The sequence below is a fragment of the Chenopodium album genome, chromosome 3 (genome assembly GCF_948465745.1).
Source record: "Chenopodium album chromosome 3, dcCheAlbu1.1, whole genome shotgun sequence".
Lineage (NCBI taxonomy): Eukaryota > Viridiplantae > Streptophyta > Magnoliopsida > Caryophyllales > Amaranthaceae > Chenopodium > Chenopodium album.
Genome location: NC_137836.1, coordinates 78,970,757 through 78,992,855, shown reverse-complemented (window position 1 = coordinate 78,992,855; position 22,099 = coordinate 78,970,757). Strand labels below are relative to the sequence as shown.

At 36.5% G+C, this 22,099-nt stretch overlaps 3 protein-coding genes across 3 annotated transcripts; 2 read left to right on the top strand and 1 right to left on the bottom strand.

Moving 5' to 3' along the window:
* Positions 1–3,254: 3,254 nt before the first annotated feature.
* LOC145618297 (uncharacterized) lies at positions 3,255–6,587 on the top strand. The gene is made up of 4 exons (XM_081673074.1): positions 3,255–3,278; positions 4,062–4,244; positions 5,995–6,121; positions 6,215–6,587. The coding sequence occupies exons 2-4, from the start codon at positions 4,081–4,083 to the stop codon at positions 6,293–6,295; spliced, it is 372 nt and encodes a 123-aa protein (XP_081529200.1). The 5' UTR covers positions 3,255–3,278; positions 4,062–4,080; the 3' UTR covers positions 6,296–6,587.
* A 1,670-nt stretch (positions 6,588–8,257) lies between these two features.
* LOC145618284 (ATPase 10, plasma membrane-type-like) lies at positions 8,258–15,876 on the top strand. Its single transcript, XM_081673063.1, has 21 exons — positions 8,258–8,323; positions 8,406–8,525; positions 8,766–8,864; positions 8,975–9,112; positions 9,762–9,896; positions 10,018–10,197; positions 10,651–10,857; positions 10,991–11,110; positions 11,528–11,647; positions 11,736–11,858; positions 12,188–12,292; positions 12,971–13,115; positions 13,194–13,355; positions 13,795–14,033; positions 14,117–14,149; positions 14,286–14,367; positions 14,592–14,752; positions 14,846–15,019; positions 15,091–15,273; positions 15,381–15,511; positions 15,589–15,876. The coding sequence occupies exons 1-21, from the start codon at positions 8,258–8,260 to the stop codon at positions 15,683–15,685; spliced, it is 2,820 nt and encodes a 939-aa protein (XP_081529189.1). The 3' UTR covers positions 15,686–15,876.
* An 881-nt stretch (positions 15,877–16,757) lies between these two features.
* Positions 16,758–20,249, bottom strand: LOC145618275 (uncharacterized). Its single transcript, XM_081673053.1, has 6 exons — positions 20,138–20,249; positions 19,698–19,795; positions 19,233–19,467; positions 18,043–18,218; positions 17,315–17,606; positions 16,758–17,205 (listed from the first exon to the last, which is right to left on the bottom strand). The coding sequence occupies exons 2-6, from the start codon at positions 19,771–19,773 to the stop codon at positions 17,136–17,138; spliced, it is 849 nt and encodes a 282-aa protein (XP_081529179.1). The 5' UTR covers positions 19,774–19,795; positions 20,138–20,249; the 3' UTR covers positions 16,758–17,135.
* Positions 20,250–22,099: the final 1,850 nt, after the last annotated feature.

Sequence of the window (22,099 nt, the reverse complement as noted above, 5' to 3'; positions counted from 1 at the left end):
ATTCAGGTTAGCTTAGTAACAAGTCAGGTTAAATTCGGGTTTTGACGGGTTAAAACGGGTTAGGGTCAATTTCGTTTCAAGTTAGGTTCGGTGCAAGTTAATTAAATTGGCCGTTGTAAACCAGTAATCGGTGCAAGTTGTAAACCGATAAATTGGTCGTTTAACATCAAATTGGATGGTTCCACACACCCAATTGGACTCCTGTAGGGTATTAAGGACCATGGTAAACATTTCGCCAATTTTTATTTCCGGGAAAAAAAAAAGTCAAAAAAATCCAAAATTAAAGACTAATATCCACGCTTTTTGAGAAGTTTTGAAGATTTCGGGGCCCGTTGTCGAAAAGTCTTGAAATTCTATGGGATACATCTCGGGGTCATATAATGTCGTTTGGAACCATATATGATCATTATTTGGTGTCATAAATGTTTGTGGTAGGCTTGAATTAATGAAATCGGTGCAAATTGTAAAACGGTAAATTGGTCGTTTAAAGACAAATTGGATGGTTCCACCCACCCAATTGGATTCCCGGAGGATATTAGGGACCACGGTAAATATTTCGGCAATTTTTATTTCTGGGCGAAAAAAAAGTCAAAAAATTCCAAAATTGAAGGCTAATATCCACGTTTTTTGAAAAAATTTTGAGGTTTTGGGGCCCAATGTAGAAAAGTCTTGATATTTTAGGGGATACATCTCAAGGTCATATAATGACGTTTGGAAACATATATGATCATTATATGTTGTCATAATTGTTCGAAGTATGCCTGAGTTAATGAAATCCGTGCAAGTGATAAACCAATAAATTGGCCGTTCAAAGGCAAATTGGATGGTTCCACCAACCCAATTGGACTCTCGGAGGGTATAAGGGAACATAGTAAACATTTCGGCAATTTTTATTTTTAGACGAAATAAGTCAAAAAATTCCAGAATTGAAGACTTAATATCCACGCTTTTTGAGAAATTTAGGAGGTTTTGGAGCCTGGTGTCGAAAAGTCTTAAAACTATAGGGGATACATCTCGGGGTCATATAATGCCGTTTGGAACCATATATGATCATTATTTGTTGTCATAAATGTTCGTGGTAGGCTTGAGTTGATGAAATCGGTGCAAGTTTTAAACCGGTAAATTAGTCGTTTAAAAACAAATTGGATGGTTCCACCCACCCAATTGGACTCCTGGACGGTATTAGGGATCATGGTAAACATTTCGGAAATTTTTTATTTTCGGGCGAACAAATGTCAAAATTTTCAAAATTGAAGGTTAATATCCACACTTTTTGAGAAATTTTGGAGGATTCGGGGCCCGGTGTCGAAAAGTCTTGAAATTCTTGGGGATATATCTCGGGGTTATATAATGTCGTTTGGAACCATTTATGATCATTATATGTTGTCATAAATGTTCGTGGTAGGCTTGAGTTAATGAAATCGGTGCAAGTTGTAAACCATTAAATTGGTCGTTTAAATGCAAATTGGATTGTTCCACCCACCCAATGGGACTCCCGGACGGTATTAGGGATCATGGTAAACATTTCGGCCATTTTTATTTCCGGGCAAAAAAAGTCAAAAATTTCAAAATTGAAGGCTAATATCCACTATTTTTTAAAAATTTTGGAGGTTTCGGGGCCCGGTGTCGAAAAGTCTTGAAATTGGTATGTTGTCATAAATGTTCGTGGTAGGCTTGATTTAATGAAATCTGAACAAGTTGTAAACCGGTAAATTGGTCGTTTAAAGGCAAATTGGATAGTTGAACCCACCCAATTGGACTCCGGGAGGATATTAGGGACCATGGTAAACATTTCAACAATTTTTATATCCGGGTGAAAAAAAGTCAAAAAATTCTAAAATTGAAGACTAATATCCACGTTTTTTGAGAATTTTTGGAGTTTTCAGAGCCCGGTGTTGAAAAGTCTTGAAATTCTAGGGAATACATCTCGGGGTCATATAATGTCGTTTGGAACCATATATGATCATTATATGTTGTCATAAATGTTCGTGGTAGGCTTGAATTAATAAAATCGGTGCAAGTTGTAAACCTGTAAATTGGTCGTTTAAAGGCAAATTGGATGGTTCCACCCACCCAATTGGACTCCTGGAGGGTATTAGGGACCATGGTAAACATTTCGGCAATTTTTATATCCGGGCGAAAAAAAAGTCAAAAAATTCTAAAATTGAAGACTAATATCCACGCTTTTTGAGAAATTTCGAATGTTTCGGGGCCCGTTGTCGAAAAGCATTGAGATTTTAGGGGATATATCTCGAGGTCATATAATGCCGTTTGGAACCATATATGATCATTATATGTTGTCATAAATGTTCGTGGTGGCGTGAGTTAATGAAATCAGTGCAAGTTGTAAACCGGTAAATTAGTCGTTTAAAGGCAAATTGGATGGTTCCACCCAGTCAATTGGACTCCCGGAGAGTATTAGGGACCATGGTGAAAAAAAATAAAAAAATTCCAAAATTGAAGGCTTATATTCACGCTTTTTGAGAAATTTTGGAGGTTTCGGAGTATGGAGTACTACCATTTGTGTAGTGAAATGGCGAAGGGTCAACTTCAAATGCACATATCTCTCAATTCAAAACTAGTTTGGAGGTGATTTAAATTAGATTTAATTGCTTGTTTTAAGAGCTTTTCAACAATACATCATATGTCAATTTCAATAGGATTCATAGGAACGAGAAAGTTAGTTGTTACCGAAAAATTATCGAAGGTGGGAACTTTTTTAACGAGTGCTGTCGTGCTGACGTATTAATGAAAATATTTTCACATTACAAAGCAATTATTTTCATTTATCACAATATTTACATACTCCTAAAACAAATACTTGTATTATCAATAAACAAAGTGAAGAAGAGGGTGTAAAATTTTATGAACAATTACTTCAAGAATTTTACACTTATTTCAAATAATTACCTTATGTCACCTTTTGTGCAATTCAATTATAAACCATTCAATTCAATTCAATTCCAAAAACCCAAAATTCAACTACAACTATGCAAACACTAATCGATCTTCCGGTTGAAAGCCTAAAAACCAAAAACGAGAATTGCATCAAGTCTTGCAACATTAAGGATGGTCCTATAATCTTAAATTCACAAAAACTGGCAAATAATACCAATATACCATGTTGCCCCAAACAAGAAGGGTGACCCAAGTAAACCACTGAACTTGTCGCCTATTTAAAATTACTTAATTAGACATCAATTTTTCAAAAAAAATTAGACATCAAAGTCACGACCCCTTCATCAATCATCTCATTCTTCCGGCGTTCTTCTATTAAGGTACTATCATATCTTTTCTTTGATTTCTTTCTCTTATCTTTGTTTAGTTTCCTATTTAATTCTAATTTGTTCTTCAATCATCCTGTTTTGTAAAAAAATTTGCACTTTCATCTTTAGTTTCCCCCAATTTCTAAATTTTGCTACATATGATTTCAATTGCATTCAACTTTATACATTATTTTGCCACATATTGTAAATTTGCTAAATTGCTGATTATGGTTGTGGAAGAATTTTTGTTCTTCAATTGATTCAATGGAGCCATATAGAGCTGTGGTTGCTAATTTATCTATTAATTTTTGATTGGGATCATGTATTTATATTGTGATTATAATTTATCTATTAATTTATCTATATAGGGCTTAATTTGATAAAGATTGATTCTTTATCTCTCTCAGTTTTAGTAAAGTTTATTCATTTGTTGGAATTCAAATTTGCAGTAGACTAGTAGGATTAATCATTTTTGATGCAATCTTGGGGTTCAAATTGGTATACAAAGAAAACACACAATATGTTTTCAACCGGGTGTAGCTTGTTTTGAAGTAGCTATAACAAAATGTTGAATTGAAGTAGCTTGTTTTCTTAGTATACCAATCAAATATACAACAGGTTGTCATTTTATCCGGTTGCATTTAGTTCTATTTACTGCCCGGGTTTCTACCAAAACTTTTATTTGAACGGATATGTGTTTTCCATATGTTTTAGCAACAAATATGTGAGCTCTAGTTTCCTGGAGTTCATTTCAGTGTTCAGGAATCAGGAAAATGAATTATTTCTGAATTTCAGATTCATTGAAGGGAGGAGTATGGCAGCAATTGATTCATCGAAGAAAGGATCATCCTTTTCGAGTTTCCAGTACTCAGGATTGAAAAGATTGGGTAGGAGGAACCCGTTTTTAAGATACGGGCTTCCTCTCATTTCCCTCACAGTGTTCGGGACTGTGGGCCTTGGCCATATGTTGCAAGGGAGGTAAATTTTTTTTACTTCTCTCCTTTTTAGGTTCTAAATGTGAATTCATTGATTAGATTTAAATTATTAGCTTAAATGTGAATTCCCTGCTACTCTAAGAGTTTGGTAAAAAGATAGATTGATTGTTCCATGTTGCTTTAGCTTGTCAACATGTAATTAGGAGATTGGACTTTTTTGTTTCAATGTCTAAAAGTATCCGACAAAATTGTCTGGTAAAACTATATTTATCTGGGATTTTTGTCTTTGGTGAAATATCATGTGTGCTTATATGGTGGTGGGTAATCAGGCCATCAAACATACTTTCTATGTGCCTTGGGGGTGGGGGTTTGGGTGTTACGTAGGTTAGTGACAAGGTAGAGAGGAGTGTAACCTCGGTTCTTGAGGGCTGGTTATGGCTAATTATTTGGTTTTTTTGTTTAGCGTATAGTGAGAAATTGGTACATCTTATGCCAGGGGAAGGTGGTGACTGGTGAGTGTTATGCTCTGTGGTACATCTCAATACATTCTTTCTCTGAACCTTTCAGGCCTTACCCACTTCAGAATTCTGTGTTTCTCTTGATCCTCAGACCTCAGTGTCTACATTTGAGTCATTTAGAAACTTTAACATCAATATTAGCCTTTTTTTTCTCTATATAATTAACTTCAAATTTATTTGAAAACCATTTTAGATTTCAAGAAATTATTTTACAACATACCCTAAATTGTGGATGTAAGTCATGTAACCTAGTGTATGCTGGACCAAAATGGATTTATTACAAATCTAGATTAATTTGTGGGATCTTCTCTTGGCTTTTAAGCCTTAAACTTCTTATTTTCCTTGGTAAATGGTAGAACTAGAGCTGAGCAGTTATTTTTCATGTAAACAGGATTTAAAGCTAGAGTACAATAGCCCTCTCAACTTCTCTAGTGTGATACATCCAGAGTAATCTATTAGAGGTTTGACATCAATGGCTATGCAATTGCATTTATTGCACTTTGTGGTGGTGTTTTATACAACTCTTTTGAAGTCAAGGACATTCATGCATCCACAATTGCTTGACTTAGAAATTTCAAAGAAGATTTATGAAGGGTAATAGTCCATTTAACATCATGCTAGATGGGTGTTAACCATTGTACTCCCGACTAGAGACAACTTAATGCACAGAATTAGAAGAGCTTCTTTGAAGCAGTTTGAGTCACTTTTAAATGTGTTGTATCTAGAGAGTTACAGTGCTTTTGATCTGATTTTAAGATAATTGTGCTCGAGGAATATACACACAATTCTTCCTCTCTCCTTCCGTCTCCCAACCCGCTTTCTTTGTTCCTTATTTATTATTTTGGTGGTGGTTTGTGGTGTTTCGAGTAGCTGCTTCCCATTTACCAATCTATCCATTCTATTGGCACTTGACTAGTTGACCTTGAACTAAATAGGGCTTTTTCCTTAACTCTACACTTAAAATTGATCAAACTCTGAAGGACTTGAACTTGTGGGGATTGTGTTTATAAATTCTCCCTTGGTAGGCTTATGGATTATAGAGTTAAACCAGTCTGCACAGTAGACCAGTAGTATGCTAAAGAAGTGACGAAGTATGCTTCACTTCCATATTTAATAACATTTCATTTATGAGTTTGTTGAAGCCTCCTGAAATCCAGTTTTATACTTCAATTTGCATTTGGGAATTATAATTTTTGAGAATTACAATTATCAATTTTTTCGGTGGGGGGAGGAAAGTAATATGCAGTAATGCTGTTGTTCATATATATTTTTCAGTAAGGATATTTCCAAAGTAAAAGATGATAAAGAATGGGAGATCATTGAGGAACGGAAAGCTCTTTCCAGAACTGGACCTGTTAATGCATACAATCCGAAAAAAGTTTCATTGGAAGAGGAGCTAAAGGTATGAGTCTTATTATAAATATTTTATGTGTCGAACAATGTACCCAGTGAAATTTAAGGTGACTTACAGTACTATTGGCTTTGGACTTGCCAGGCATTTCAGGAGAAAGTAGATATAAACAGCTACGAATACAAGAGAATCCCTCTGCCCAGTGAAGGCAAGTCGGCTAGATAAGGTTTTTGTATCCAGGTGTAGGCTGCAGCAGAAGCATGCTTTTCAAGTTTTCATGCCATTGTGTTTTTGTTCACTTTTTTGGCAAATCCCGTAGTTCTTGGGTCACTGACTCACTGTATACGTAGTGAAAATGTAATGCTTATTTCAGTTATTTGCTTTTTTTTTTTTTTTTTTTTTTTTTTTCTTTTTTTGGCAAATAAAAAGGATATCTGCACTTTGATACATGATAGAATCTGCAACTAACATGAATGGAAGAGAATGTGTGTATATTCACGGCTTTAAGTTGATTGAATCTCAAATTCTTAATTGATGATGGTTCTGTGAGGGAAATTTCTGGTTTCTAGTTTGTCATGAAGATTTTACAACCTAAGGTACGTTTATCTCACTTAGCATATTCTAGAAAGAAGGGGTTTCGCAACAGAAAATGATGTATAAAACTGGTGAGTTTTTCAATAGGTAAACGTTTCTGTGAGGGAAATTTTTTTTGTGGGGAAAGGGGGGAGGGAAAGTACAGGGAGCTAAACAGAAAATGATGAGTTTGCTACAAATGTGGCATATTCTACCAGATGTCTGCTTTCAAAACACAGTGTAAAATTTCTTGCAATTGTTAATGTTGAAGTTATATGGTTAATAATAAGGAAGATGCTTTTCGTTAGAGTTTAATGCGCTCAAGATCCCATAAATAGAAGAGATCGATTGCCTAGTCCTGTTTAGGCGTGTGGAGCTTCAAACTGAAGTCCTGAAGGCTGGAACTATACTATCTATGAACAGGAAAACTTAAAGATTTTGGTCACTTTCCATCCCATCGTAATTCTCAGCACATTTGCTTGAGTGAAAATTTACGGTATAGCTGATTAAGGTAGCACATTATTATGTAGTTCAGACATAATTTACTGAGCTAAACTGGCCTGTGTAAGTGACACGGTCGGTTCTGATCCTGAGTAACTCTTCATCTTATTCTTCATCTTATAAGAGGGTTATCCTGCAAGGTTAAAACAGAATAGACCGTTTGGTTTTGAATGTAGGGGCTTTAATTTAATAGTTTGAAGGGTAGTTGTTTTCTCTGATGATCTTCCAACCACCAGTCAAACATTACTCAACTTCAAAGCCCTTTACAAAAATGTCATCCAACTTTCCCCTCAAAATCCCACTTTTTCTCTACAATAACCACACTCACTTCAAGTTGTGCTCTTGCTCCAAGTTCAAATTATACGAGTTTCTTAAGTGCTTACGCAAGTAAGTTTAAATATTCATTTTGATTATCTCAAATTATCATTAAATCTTCAGGTTAAGGGTCATAATCATATTTTAATTGTGCATGTGTATGTGTTTGTTATGAATTAAGTTATGTAGCCCTTTGAAATTTCCCTTCTCCTTCCCGCCTTTTGTGTTTCTTGGCTTAACATACTGGTTGCTTCTTACTTTTAATTGTGTTTATGATTGTGAATTCAACCATTTGGAATCAATGCATGTTTGTATTCGAGTTGGTTATGTGATGTTCCTAAAGATATGACATTTTGATGAGTGAATTTCAGAACATGGAGGTAGCTTATATGGCTCGATCACTTCAACCATCTGATACCACTATCAGTGTTTTGGACCATTATTATGGTTGGCAAAGTGGTGAATTTTTTTCAATTTTAGTACATCAGCACTTTGGTGATTGTAACTAAAAACTAAGTTGAGTTTGAATTATAAATCATATTAATCAGCATATACAATTTTCTGCTGGTTGCAATTATGATTTAATTTATCCATCATTAGTATATGCAACCTCTTCATGATGGCATTCATTTCTTGTGTCCAATTAAGGGAGAGGTAAATTGAAGATAATTCTAAATGCATACTCAAAAGCTTGTCTAGGGACACTTGCATCTGCTTAGTTACAGTGGAGCCTGGCAGCCTGCACTTATAATTTGCCGAGTGATTGGTTTATCAGGTCAGCAGGCTGTAACTTGAGTCATGGCAGAAGGTCTGAAGGAGCCACTTTTAAATCCTCAGGAATTTATGAGAGATGGGATTGATTTGGTAAGATTTGATTAAAATCATAAGTTACCAGAATTTGATAACATTCTGATCCTATGTTTACTAAAAAAATGTGGTTGAACAGGAACGTTTACCTATGGAAGAAGTTTTTGAGCTATTGAAATCCTCACAAAACGGTCTTTCAACTCAGGATGCTGAAGTCCGCTTGAAGATATTTGGGCCCAATAGACTTGAAGAAAAGCCGGTATGTTTAAGGGGCTGATATAGGTCACAGGCCGTCACACTCAGTATTAGAGGCACGTCTAATATTTAGCCATGCTTCTTCTACATTAAAATGAAATTAAGCATATAATAAATAAGATAGTTAATGTAAAATAAAATGACCTGATAGATACCTGAGAATTGAAATGCATCAAATAACCAGAAGTCTTACTACTTTATAACAAAGCAGTCTAATAGGACTATAGTTTTCGCCATGATTCAGGAGAACAAAGTATTGAAATTTCTTAGTTTCATGTGGAATCCTTTGTCATGGGTTATGGAAGCTGCTGCTGTGATGGCACTTGTCCTTGCTAACGGAGGAGTAAGTTAATCCAATTACTAATGTTTCTCTTATTTCTGAGTGTCTGATATTTTGTGTAATTATGGTCATTCCATCCACCTAATCATCAGTATGACGTGTATGTGCTTCAGGACCAAGGACCAGACTGGCAGGATTTTGTAGGCATCATGTGCCTACTGCTCTTAAACTCAACAATTAGCTTTTTGGAGGAAAATAATGCAGGGAATGCTGCTGCAGCACTTATGGCACACTTAGCTCTGAAGACAAAGGTGTTTCATTAATCCAATTTTTTGAACTACGTAGATCTTCCCTTGTATTACATAGGTGCATTACATTCATAGGAAACAAAACCAAGCACTTGATTCAAGTACTGATTCTGTAGAGATCACCACCATGTTAGCTAGTATTGTTATGCCCTAGGGAAACTATGTTACAGAGGAAATAATGTCCGCTTCATAAAGCAAGTTTTGGGAAATTTAAGCAAGATTTTGATAGAAGAGTGCAAGATCAAACGTAGTTTCCCTAGGGCTTTTTCAAGATTTTTTAGATATGTCGCTTTCTCTTTGTATGGTATTCAACTATTCATCTCCAATGCTTAGTCTTTAATGCGATTACATTCTGTCAGTCAGTGTGTCCTCAAACACAAGTCAATTTATGCATTATATATGTTACTTTGCTATCTTTCTGCTGTAAAAGCTTGTTATTGAGAAGTCAAACCTCCTGGATATTTTGTTCAATCTAGGATTTATATAGTGCCTTCCTTTTAATCAGGTTACATTCATCTGTTCATCTTTCTTCATTGTCTATCATTTGATGGATGGAACTCTTGCAGCTTACTGTGAATGAATCATCTGACAGTCTGTACATTCAGTAGCTTATGTAGAATAAAGAATATATATTCACTACCTTGTTATACAGGTCCTTAGAGATGGACAATGGCAAGAGCAAGATGCAACTATTCTAGTTCCTGGAGATATTATTAGCATAAAGCTTGGTGACATTATTCCTGCAGATGCTCGTTTACTAGCAGGAGACCCTCTTAAAATCGACCAGGCTAGTAACTTTACTGATCCTCTCTGTACTTTTATTATGTGCGTGTCTGAAAGCTCTTTCCAGTCCTTATTTGATAATTCATATGCTATTTAAAGTGAACCGGATGGCATTTTCTTCACAGTCTGCTCTTACTGGGGAATCTTTGCCTGTCACGAAGAGAAGTGGTGACGAAGTGTTTTCAGGATCTACATGCAAGCATGGAGAAATAGAATCTGTAGTAATAGCAACTGGGGTGCATTCTTTCCTTGGAAAGGCGGCATACTTGGTGGATAGCACTGAAGTTGTTGGACATTTCCAGCAGGTATAGCACTGAAATATTATTTAAGCCACTTCTCTGCTAACTCATGAAAATCTCTGCTTTGTATAAGACCCTGATGTTGCATTAATAATAAACCTTTACTCTACGAAACCAAATGATTGAATCAAGCATTTCAATTTTCAAACTTCTAAGAATTAAGATGTAATACTAACCTAATTCATGGTTTTTAAATTACTATGATTTGCTGCTTACATCGTTGTCAGTTTCAACTAGAAAGATTGTGTAGGAGTTTCTTACTACTTTTGCATCCCATGAAACTGGTGAACTTATGTGTTTGATATCAAAGTCTCTAAAATCCTTGTTCTTTGTAATGGACACTTCATACTAGGCTAATCACGCCGTGACACTTTTTGAACTTCTAACTAATTGAACTATGAACAAAGATATTATCACTTGTCCAAATCTTGGTTATTCTAAATCATGTGTTGCTTGCAGGTCCTTACTGCCATTGGGAATTTTTGCATTTGCTCCATAGCAGTAGGAATGATTATTGAGATCATTGTTATGTTCCCTATTCAACACCGTGCTTACAGGAGTGGGATAAACAACCTTCTTGTTCTATTGATTGGTGGAATACCCATAGCTATGCCAACAGTTCTGTCTGTGACACTTGCAATCGGTTCCCATCGTCTATCTCAACAGGTGTGCTCGCAGATAGAGGGGACAAATTTGAAAAGGAAGGGGGTGTATTTTAGATCTGTCCTGTGGATTGTCTGCATTTTTCCTATTGCTGTATTATACCGTGAAGGCCTTATGTAGAAAACAAATATTTCAGGGTGCCATTACTAAAAGGATGACAGCAATCGAAGAAATGGCTGGAATGGATGTTCTATGCAGTGATAAAACAGGGACTTTAACTCTGAACCGTCTCACAGTTGATAGGAGCCTCATTGAGGTACGTACTAAAGCTATTATCATCAAGAATCACATGTTTGTAGTTTCCATCTCGTGTAACAGTGTTACTTTTGATTATTGGTTGACATCATGGTGCTATTACACTGCCTGGTGAAAAATCTCAGGAATAAGTTTCATTAGCTTCTTATGTGAGGCCAGAAATCATAATGTGATCAGAATAATATCAAAACTCCTTAATGCCATTCTTAGAGGTTATGGTTTCAAATGGAAATTTAGCAGTTCTGCTAATTGCAAAACAAATGTGCTATAAACTGGATGTTCTAGGTCAGATGGAGTCTTTTTACACCAAGACCTCTAACAGAAGTCTAGTATGGAATTCTCCTTGCATATATGTTGAATGGAGCAATGAAAGTAACCTGCTTCTTAAGTTCAAGAATTGAATCGTTCTTTCTGTCAGGTTTTTAACAAAGACATGGAGAAAGACACGGTTATCTTATTTGCAGCAAGAGCATCAAGACTAGAAAATCAAGATGCAATTGATGCTGCCATTGTTAACATGCTTAGTGATCCAAGGGAGGTAAGATATGACATACCTTAAAACCCATTTTTGTGCCTCAATCACCATGTACTAATATCACCATTATCATGCTTAACTTTTCTTGCAGGCACGCGCAAACATACAAGAAATTCACTTCCTGCCTTTTAATCCTGTTGACAAACGTACAGCTATAACTTACATAGATAGTGATGGTAAATGGTACAGAACCAGCAAAGGAGCCCCTGAACAGGCATGCAACTCAAATAAAATTAAGTTTCCTGAATTTCGTGTGCATTGTTTTTAATAGCTGAAATCAAGGATCATAGTCCCCAAATTTGCAATAAACATAGTGGTATCTGTTAGAACTTGTGATGTTAAGACCTCATCAGGTTATAACAAAGTTGATAAATGTATGGTTATTGATTCAACTATTCAAGTAATAAATTATTTGAGAAATTCTCTGATGATACTGTCATTGCCTCACGTTGCTAGATAAAATATAGTTTGTGATCAATTGTGAAGGTGTGCAACAATGATAATTTGTCACTATATAAGCCGCCTTCTGTCTTTCCTTTCCAGATTCTAGCTCTCTGCCAAGAGAAAAATGAGATTGCTGGAAAAGTGCTAGAAATGATTGACAGATTTGCTGAGAAGGGATTGAGGTCTCTTGCAGTTGCCTTGCAGGTACAGATATCCCTGATATCTCTCTTTTCTTTCGGATTCTGACATCTGACTCAAGAAAATTTCTGAAATATTTCCTTTTTTTTTTTTTTAAGTTCTCAATACTATTTTGTGATGCTGAGTATTTAGTTGATGAGTTAGTATCAGTTTGTTATTTGTACAATCAGACAATCAGTGCTGTCATAATTCTGGTACTTAAATGCAGATTGGTTCATAGAATTTTAAAGTGAATGATTGAGATTCAAAATACTTACCATTTCTAGTAGAGCCAAAATTTACACCAGTCTGTGTCTCAGTTATGAATATTATGATGAAATAAATGGATTCAGATACAATTAGAAACAACCTCTCTGTAAGTGCCGGATAAAGACTGAATACAGTCTACATTTTCACCATTAGAGGCATTGGGATAATGTTTGATGTATAAGTATGGTTGAGATTTGAGAATATTGAGATCATTGAACAATGTCGGTAAGATGTGATTATACTAGTCCCCTCGGACTAGGTAGGGTTATTGCTGCTAACATCTTGACCTCCTTGGTCTGGTAGTCCTTGTATACAGTGGAATCCATACTGAATTGTCATTTCTGTAACCAATTTTGTGAAGATGCAATGCTTTTTACTTCTTAATAGTAGCCTCATAAACGTGGACACTTAAGAGTAACTTGTTGCAATTTACAGGAAATTCCAGAGAAAACAAAGTCAAGTCCAGGAGGCCCTTGGATGTTTTGTGGACTGCTACCTCTCTTTGATCCCCCAAGGCATGATAGCGCTGAAACCATTCGAAGAGCTCTTAACCTTGGAGTTTGTGTCAAGATGATTACAGGTACCTTTTGCATTTCATCCATACTCTATCCTTTCCCTTCCTTGAATTTTTTACTTTTTATCCAATTTCCTGCAATAGGTGATCAACTGGCAATTGCAAAGGAGACTGGTCGACGCCTTGGTATGGGAACTAATATGTATCCATCATCATCACTGTTGGGACATGACAAGGAAGAAACTGTAGCCCTTCCAATAGATGAGCTCGTTGAAATGGCTGATGGCTTTGCCGGTGTTTTCCCTGGTTAGTCTTGTAGATGAATCAGCAGTTGCATGCAATATGTTGATGTAAGGAAGTAAAGATGGTACAGGAAAGAAACTTTTCCTCCAGCATATTATGCGTTTTTATCAATTAAAAAAATCGCAAATCCAACTTATAATGCCAAGTAATTTAGAAGCTAAATCTGTCAGAAAAAACCAATTGGAGAGAAATGCATCTCCCCATCCTCCCCTCCCCCCCCCCCCCCCCCCACCTCCAGTATAACTGTTTCTATGTCTGAGTCCTGTTATATTCTTGAATTCGAGTTCATGGTTATTCATGTTGAAGAAAAATAAAAAAAAAAAAACTATTTCATACAAGTATAGGTTCATTTATTTATGTAGTTAAGAGGGGAAATGAAATGTACACATTATCTATCACCACTGCCCTTTTGATTAATGCTGTGACTGCGACTGGCTTGCAGAACACAAGTACGAAATAGTGAAAATTCTGAAAGAAAAGCGACATGTTGTGGGAATGACTGGGGATGGTGTGAATGATGCACCAGCCTTAAAGAAGGCAGATATTGGAATAGCAGTGGCAGATGCTACAGATGCTGCTAGGAGTGCAGCTGATATTGTACTTACAGAACCCGGCTTAAGTGTGATTATCAGTGCTGTCCTGACTAGCCGGGCCATATTCCAGAGGATGAAAAACTACACAGTTAATTTCTGTTTTAAAGAATTATGTTTTGCCCAGTATTGATGGTTTATGTCTCACTAGTAATTTTAATTTAACATTTTCAGATATACGCGGTCTCCATAACCATCCGCATTGTGGTATGTTGGATTCTCTGACCCCACCACCCCCCACCCAAAACCACCAACATCCCCAAACAACTCAAGCAAAACTCTTTGTAAAAGCTTATTCTATGTAATTATAAGACAGCTAAAAAAAGATGATGTCCTGTTTCAGCTTGGTTTCATGCTTTTGGCCTTAATCTGGGAGTATGACTTCCCTCCGTTCATGGTTCTGATCATAGCAATATTAAATGATGGTAATTCCTGTTGAAATCATACTTTTTCACATCATTTCTGCATAATGATTATTTATTTGTTTCTAATCACTCCATCTTACAGTAAGACTTGAGAATATAACGGAGTATGTTTTAAGACTTCTTGCTAATCCTCATTGTCAGCACGAATTCTGGACTAATTCATTCTTTTCTGCGTGAAAGTTCCTCCCTTAGCCTTAATTTTTGTACATCTAACTTCAATGCAGGAACCATCATGACCATTTCCAAAGATCGTGTCAGACCATCTCCTAGTCCTGACAGCTGGAAACTTTTTGAGATCTTTGCAATTGGCACTGTCATAGGGACATATCTTGCCTTAGTCACTGTGTTATTTTACTGGGTTATAAAATGCACAGATTTCTTTGAGGTAATAAATGGTTACTGTATAGAGTAATGCAGACATTAGAAGTTTTGGCTACTTATATTCCTCATGCTTTTATACATTCATCAATTGTAACAGAAGCATTTCGGTGTGAGCTCTCTATCCGGAAACTCTGAGAAAATTTCATCTGCTATATATCTGCAAGTTAGTGTTATCAGTCAGGCCCTCATCTTTGTTACTCGCAGCCAGAGCTGGTCATTTCTGGAGAGACCAGGAGTGCTTCTCATGTCTGCATTCGTCGTAGCCCAACTGGTAAGTGATACATTAAACCTTTTATCCTTTTCCTTGCACATAATTCATAATTTTGCTCCTTGCATTTTCAGGTTGCCTCATTGATAACAGCTTATGCTAACATTGGTTTTGCTTCAATCAATGGGATTGGATGGGGTTGGGTTGGTGTCATATGGCTATACAGTCTGGTTTTCTATTTCCCTCTTGATATTATCAAGTTCATAGTCCGTTACGCTCTAAGCGGAGAAGCTTGGAATCTTTTATTTGACAAGAAGGTCAGGACCTCATTACTCATAGCTGGACTTTCTTATTTATTTTTGAAAAGGAGAAGGCTTTCCCTCTATTTGTCTGCTTTTATCATGCATTTTTGTGTTTTCATCAGACTGCATTTAGTTCTAAGAAAGACTACGGAAAGGAAGAGTGGGAATTCGAGGGTGAGGAGCAACCTGTAACTCGAAGACGGAGTTGTAGTCTGATTGCTGAACAGGCCAAAAGGCGTGCTGAGATAGCCAGGTCTTTAGTCAATTTCTTATATTCTTAGAGACCCTGTAATGTTTTTTAGTTTATTAATGAAACCCTGAAACTTGCAGGTTACAGGAGTTTCACACATCAAAAGGACATGTGAAATCGCTTATGCGTTTAAAGAACTTGGATCTTAGTTCATTCTCATCTGCACATACAATCTGATATGCCATGCAAAATGCAAACATACGAATTTTGGGTGAACAATTCTGCTTGCATTCGCTTACATGAAGATCAGGAATGCTTTCTAGAGTAGATTTGAAAGTACCTACATTTTGAATTCAGAAATTAATAGTTCATGCTCCAGAAAGCTTCTCTGAATAACATAGATTCCAGTTTATAGGACATAATCTATTGTAGTTGTTTAAATATGACTTGTTCTTATGGCTTATAGACCCGAGAAAGTTGTTATGTAATTGCCTTACAAAATATCATGGTATTTATCAGTTTTAGTATGCAGTATCTGTTATGAAACTGTCATGGTTTGAAAAAGGTATGACACACCATATATAAAAACCCAAGAGCTTGAAGATAATTACCCACACACAAACGAAACAAAAACGAACATGAGTGGTTTAAGGATTATCATCCTCCAACACACAAGTTTGTAAAAGTTTGAGAGGTTTCAGACTTTCAGTAGAGGCATAATGATGTAAACAGGTTGGTAACATAGAAAAGGTGGTGTAAAAATGAATTGACAAAATAACATCATTTACAGGCAATCTTAGAATCTAGCGTTTCTAAACTAGTAGACCAATAAACTGGAAGAGGTGATAACCAACAAATAACCAAAACTTGGCTCATTGGTGACTTGTAGTACCTCAGGCCTTCAGCTAATCATAATTTTCCTTCTGCAAGGAGAAGTTTGTTGATAGTATATTAAGAAAAAGAAAAGAAAAAAACAAAATCAGTTCGGTATATACCATCTGATTTATATATAATTATACTCCTTTGACCCAATTGTGTAACACCTGAGATGGTCTAGCCAAGGGTGAAACCTAAATGGCGGTGAGCCGGTGATGCATAACATTTTTAGATCTGTCATCTGCTGCACTAACATACACATACTTGTTCATCTGATGGAGGACATTCTCACACTAGCAAATTATCCTTGAAGATGGTGTTTGAACAGCATTTATACCAAATGTACCACTCTCAAGCTCTATTGCAGGTCCTCAACCTCTACATGAGGATGAGACCTCTATGATTTCGCACAGAAATTAGCAATAATGTATAGAACAAGTAGCTTCATATTTATATATATAATTAATCTCATACAACCCTTAGGATCTCATGCATAACACTTTTTGGCAGTAGAGATATAGAAATTGATTTAGTCTAATCTTAGAGGAACTCATATTGTTCACTTAACTGCTATTTATTTCTAGCTAGTCCTAGTCTGAACGCTATATGATTAAATTACACCAAACTACCAAAGCATTACAATCTGCAAATATAAACAAAACTTTAACATACAAAGTTAGACGCCTTCAAAGGGTGCACATAATCCAGAGCATTAGAAGGCCTATCAAATCCAACAATTAGCTCACGCTGCTCCATGCCTCCGTTCAATCTACCTATTTGTAATTAAATAGCTGCTTATTCAGTTGATTCATCATGAATTATCAGTCTTCTCTTCTACAAGAAAATGCTTTTTCAGGATTTCAATAGTTTCTTCTCTTGCACTGCAAATATTCAAACATAAGACATAAGAATTTAACACATCATCATACTAAAACAATTACTAATCAGCACAGAAACATACAGACCAGAAGGGTCAATTAGATTTCTAACCTGCCAGGTCTTATTATCTTATATTTTCCAGGATTTGTCAAATCCACAATTGTAGATCCTGCACGGCCCATGGGAAGCTCACCACCATCATACACATAGGCACAGTGTCCCCACAAACTCTCGAAATCTTTGATGCAGACACTGCTACGATGTCCAGTCAAATTTGCACTAGTAAGAGCCAATGCACTTCCAGAACCCCGAGCAATGATCCTTATAAAATCACTATCAGGCACTCGGACACCAATACTATCTATCCCTGGATTCAATGACTTCTCTAGAATACTTGCCTCTCCTGAAATAAGTTGTTATCAGTAGACAGATCAACCATCAAGTGTTAAAGTTGCCCAGTTATTGATAGAACTCCCTCCATCTGGGATTGATATCATAACTTAGGGATAGTTGGATATATTGGTCACCTTAAAAAAAGATTATGATTGGTTCCAAATATTACCCCCACCTGAACAGTGTGGCGGAGAGCATATGAGAATACAGCTTATATAGAGGATAATACAGAGAAATCACGGTGATCATCAATTTTAAAGGGTCAAGAATATGTGCGAATTAACTTTGTATGGAGGGAGTAGACAGCATGGTACATTTACCTCTTCACAACAACATTCTCTATTTAGTTTATGAGCTAAAATGTACTTACAGAAGCAGCAAACATCTAACTTATACATTTTTGTTTATTAAACAAACTATTAAGAATCAAAGAAATGGTTACAAACCTCGCCTCAAAACTAAAGTCACAGGACCAGGAAGGAGTGCGTCAAGCAAAGTATCGGGCAAATGATTTGTAAATGCAAAACGATTAATTTCTGACACATCCCCAACACATATTGCAAGAGGGCTGGTAAGCTTGCGGCCTTTGATCTCATAAATCTTGTTGACAGCTTCTCTAGAGCTGCAAAAACATGAAAGTCAAATATAATAGGCTCAGAAAGTCAGAAACAAATGCATATTGACATTTCAGGCTAGCAACTTGTTACATGAGACTGCATTGTGCATTTTAAGAAGATCTTAAAATATCCTTACTTTCTTGACCTCAATGCTATAGAGATACAGAAAGGGAGCAAGGATGTAGTTAGTTGGTTACTGTGGTAGAGAGAGTCTTGCATTATAAATAACAGGTATTAGTAGATCAGTTATATAAGGTCACACATTATTAACCCACATGATACCCACCTCATGGTAAGACCAGATTTACCCAGCTCCATTGTAGAATGAAGTAATTAAGTAAGAATTGTCTGTCATGATCTACCAATACTCCCATAATGAAGAATGAAGTAATTAAGTAAGAATTGTCTGTCATGATCTACCAATACTCCCATAATGAAGAATTGAAGACCACACTTATGCTATTTGGAAACTTCAAAAGGTTCCAACTTGTCTTTGAAGTTGTCCTAGCTTGTAACTCTTTAGATTTCCAACACAAAAAAACTTCGAATTGGGAGGGCGATCCTCCCGGTGAACTGACCGTACCCCAAACCGACACAGGTGAAACTTCTTGGTGTAACTCTTAATCACAAACATCATACTAGTAAAAAATTTCCCAAGGTAACAGCATAACTTATTACCCTCTTAAGCAAAACTTAGCATATTTAGAAATTCATTTAAATCTACGCCTGACCTTAACCGCCTCTTATTTAAAACTAAGTTCCTATTTTTATACAATATACTACTACCCTGAGTAATACAAACACCATAAATTTCTCACATTTATTTTATCCAACTTGCTTTAAAATATTACGGTCTTTCGATCTCAAATACCCTTATCAATAGGTTTCTTCATCACATTATCTCCAAAATTCATCCAATTGAACATATTACATATACAAATACAATAACATGAAACTCAACAAAGATGTAAAATTTAAAAGAATGCACATTGCAGTAAATCAGTAGTTCAAGAGCATACCAAGCATCACAAGCAAAGCCATACAATGTATCAGTTGGCACAGCAATAACTTTCCCTGATTTTATTGATTGAATTGCTTGCTCTGCAAACTCTTTAGTTGCAGGAAGAACAACCCCTGTCCCATCCTTTAAAGCACCATCACAACTATCAAAACTAGCAACCGTTTTCACCCGAACCCCAGAAAAGGTCCGAAGACTAGGCTGCTTCAAATGCACACACCCTAGTCTGGACACTCCTGGAATCCAAGAGACCTGATTCAGGTTCAATTATACCTTTTAAAACTGTATAATAATACAAAAAACACTTGTACCAGTTTTATGTTGTGTGATAAAATCCGTCCCTAAAATATTGGCCCATTAGAGTTTTCACGATTTTCAAAACTCGACAACAAACGACTATATATTCGTAATGCAATGGAGCAATCTTTTAGGGACGGAGCGAGTAATAAACTAAATGAATGTGTACCTCTAGAAGAGAACACGGGGCTGCCTAAAACTTCAAGAAAGGGCAATTTCTCTGTGATTCTTGTTGACAAATTCATATCTATGCTTCTTTATACTGTACTGAAAAATTATACGAAAATTTAACACAATTTCAGTTTGTAGATACTCAAAGATTGGAATAAATTGAAGAAATTCGAGTTGAACTACACACATAACCAAATTCGCGCTACAATATATCAAACTCCAAATTCCCCATCATCAGATTTCATAAACCCACAATCCAATTGTTATAGAGAGGTGAATTCCTCACTAATTAGCCCCCTTTCCATTAAATCTTCAGAAATTAAGCTATACCCTGATTTCAACTAATCTAGGAATTTCTTATAGTATATAATATACTTTATGTATAGTTAAGCAAAATACGTAGTAATTGAATTCAGAAACAGGGTTAGAGTGTATTACCTTAAACAGATAGGTCGCAAGCGACTGGGTTGGCCGCTGGCAAAGGAGGGGGTGGCGGGCAGTGATGGGAAACAGGGAAAGGGAGGGTTTTTTTTTTTTTTTTTTTCCTTTAAATTATCAAAATTTTAAAAATAAAAATAAATATTTTTTTATAATTACTACGTATAAGAATTTTTATTAGGTTGCAAATAGGGATGGCAATGGATCTGGACCCAACCCGGATCTGTGGATCCAGATCCGTTTTTCACAGATATGGGTCTTCAAATTTTGGACCCGACGGATCTGGGTCGGATCCGGGTCCTGTTGACAAAAACGGATCTGGATCTTAGTCTGGGCCCTAGACCCGGATCCAGATCCGTGGACCCGTTTTTTAATTTTTCCTATTAAAAAAAACTAAAATTGTTTGTTTCTAAATTAAACATATTGATAATGTTAGTAATGATAAAGATTAACCTTTTAAGAAATGAATTTTGGATGCTCATATTATATACATCATCGTTGTTTTTTCACTAGCTCATATGTAACATTGTATTTTTTTTGTTGTTTATAATTTTAATTCAAAATATGAGTGTATAAGTTGGTTAATTTGGGGTTAAACTTAATAACCAACAACGTAAGTTTGAAATATATTTTTTTGACCCGAACATTACATTTATTGCAAAAAATTAGGCAAAATATATTGGACTCGTTTTGGACCCGGATCCGGACCCGACGGATCCGGATCCGGGTCTTCATTTTCTAGACCCGACGGATCCGGGTCGGATCTGGATCCTATATACAAAAACGGATCTGGATCCGGGTCCATCCGGACCCGGTCCAGATCCGACCCGTTGCCATCCCTAATTGCAACTAGGTATAAGTGTATAACAAGCTTGGGTTTATTTTAAGCGAATTTAAGGGTTAGATAAGAAGAGGGTTAAGCTTTGAGCCTTAATTAATTTGACATGGTATTAGTTGCTCAGGAGGAGAAAAAAATAAATAAAAAATAAATAAAAAACCACTATGGCTAGTGATGATATGTTGCCGCCTCCTCCACCACGCATAGACATCACCTTCTTTGTATTACCTTGGTCCTAACGACCGTCCTGGAGACTTCATTACTCTGACCCGCCTTCGTGGTGAAAATTACAATGGGCCGGTGAGATTCAAACCGCGTTGGAGGCACGTCGCAAAATCGTTTTTTTTTTTTTACGGAACAATAAATTCTCCTTCTTCTCCGTGCACTCAGACGGATTGGACCACTATACATGCTATGTTGATTTCATGGCTAAGGAATACATACAATTGATCCCGAGGTCAATAGAACTTTGTCGAAATACAAGGATGCAACACGCTTGTGGGAGACTCTCAAGATGTGTTTTGCAATCGTCAATGGCCCACGAATTCAATAGGTAAAATCAACAATTCTAAAATGCGAGCTGTCGAAGCCGGGATATGTATGTGGCTTCTTATTTTGGTAAACTCATGGCTTTATGGGAGGAATTGAACAGCCATGAACCTCTAATTGCTTGATCTTTTTGCGACAAGTGTACAGCTGGTACGGAGCATGAAAGGCGTCGCGAAAATACACGTCTTCATGAAATTTTAATGTGGTTGTTCAACTATGCTCAAACTCGCACCAATATTCGCTTTCAAGACCCCTTGACAAGCCTTGACCGAGCTTATCAATTAGTTGTGCAAGATGAACGTGTCGGCGGGCCAAACAAATACCGGCTGAACAACCACCAGATGCGATGGGTTCACCCTTCGTACTGCGCCAGGTAAAGGGAAACAAGCAGGCTTCGAAGACAAACCTGATAAATCGGGGTTGCACTGTACCTATTGCAAGAAGAACAACCACTTAGTCTCAGGTTGCTTCGAATTGAAAGGCTTTCCAAAATGGTGGCCTAATCCTTCAAAGCGTGGAAAAGCACCACAGTCCGTGGCAAAAGGGCGGAACCTAGCTAGAGCTAATGCTACAAC

Bases quoted from the DNA above. Each gene is read 5' to 3' on its own strand.
- LOC145618297 (XM_081673074.1), top strand. From the start codon at position 4,081: ATGGCAGCAATTGATTCATCGAAGAAAGGATCATCCTTTTCGAGTTTC. The intron at 4,245-5,994 runs GTAAATTTTTTT...TATATTTTTCAG, and splicing joins GGCCATATGTTGCAAGGGAG to TAAGGATATTTCCAAAGTAA. The intron at 6,122-6,214 runs GTATGAGTCTTA...TGGACTTGCCAG, and splicing joins CATTGGAAGAGGAGCTAAAG to GCATTTCAGGAGAAAGTAGA.
- LOC145618284 (XM_081673063.1), top strand. From the start codon at position 8,258: ATGGCAGAAGGTCTGAAGGAGCCACTTTTAAATCCTCAGGAATTTATG. The intron at 12,293-12,970 runs GTACAGATATCC...TGCAATTTACAG, and splicing joins CTCTTGCAGTTGCCTTGCAG to GAAATTCCAGAGAAAACAAA. The intron at 14,150-14,285 runs GTATGTTGGATT...GTCCTGTTTCAG, and splicing joins CCATAACCATCCGCATTGTG to CTTGGTTTCATGCTTTTGGC.
- LOC145618275 (XM_081673053.1), bottom strand. From the start codon at position 19,773: ATGAATTTGTCAACAAGAATCACAGAGAAATTGCCCTTTCTTGAAGTT. The intron at 18,219-19,232 runs GTATGCTCTTGA...ATGTTTTTGCAG, and splicing joins GGCTTTGCTTGTGATGCTTG to CTCTAGAGAAGCTGTCAACA. The intron at 17,607-18,042 runs GTTTGTAACCAT...AACTTATTTCAG, and splicing joins GACTTTAGTTTTGAGGCGAG to GAGAGGCAAGTATTCTAGAG.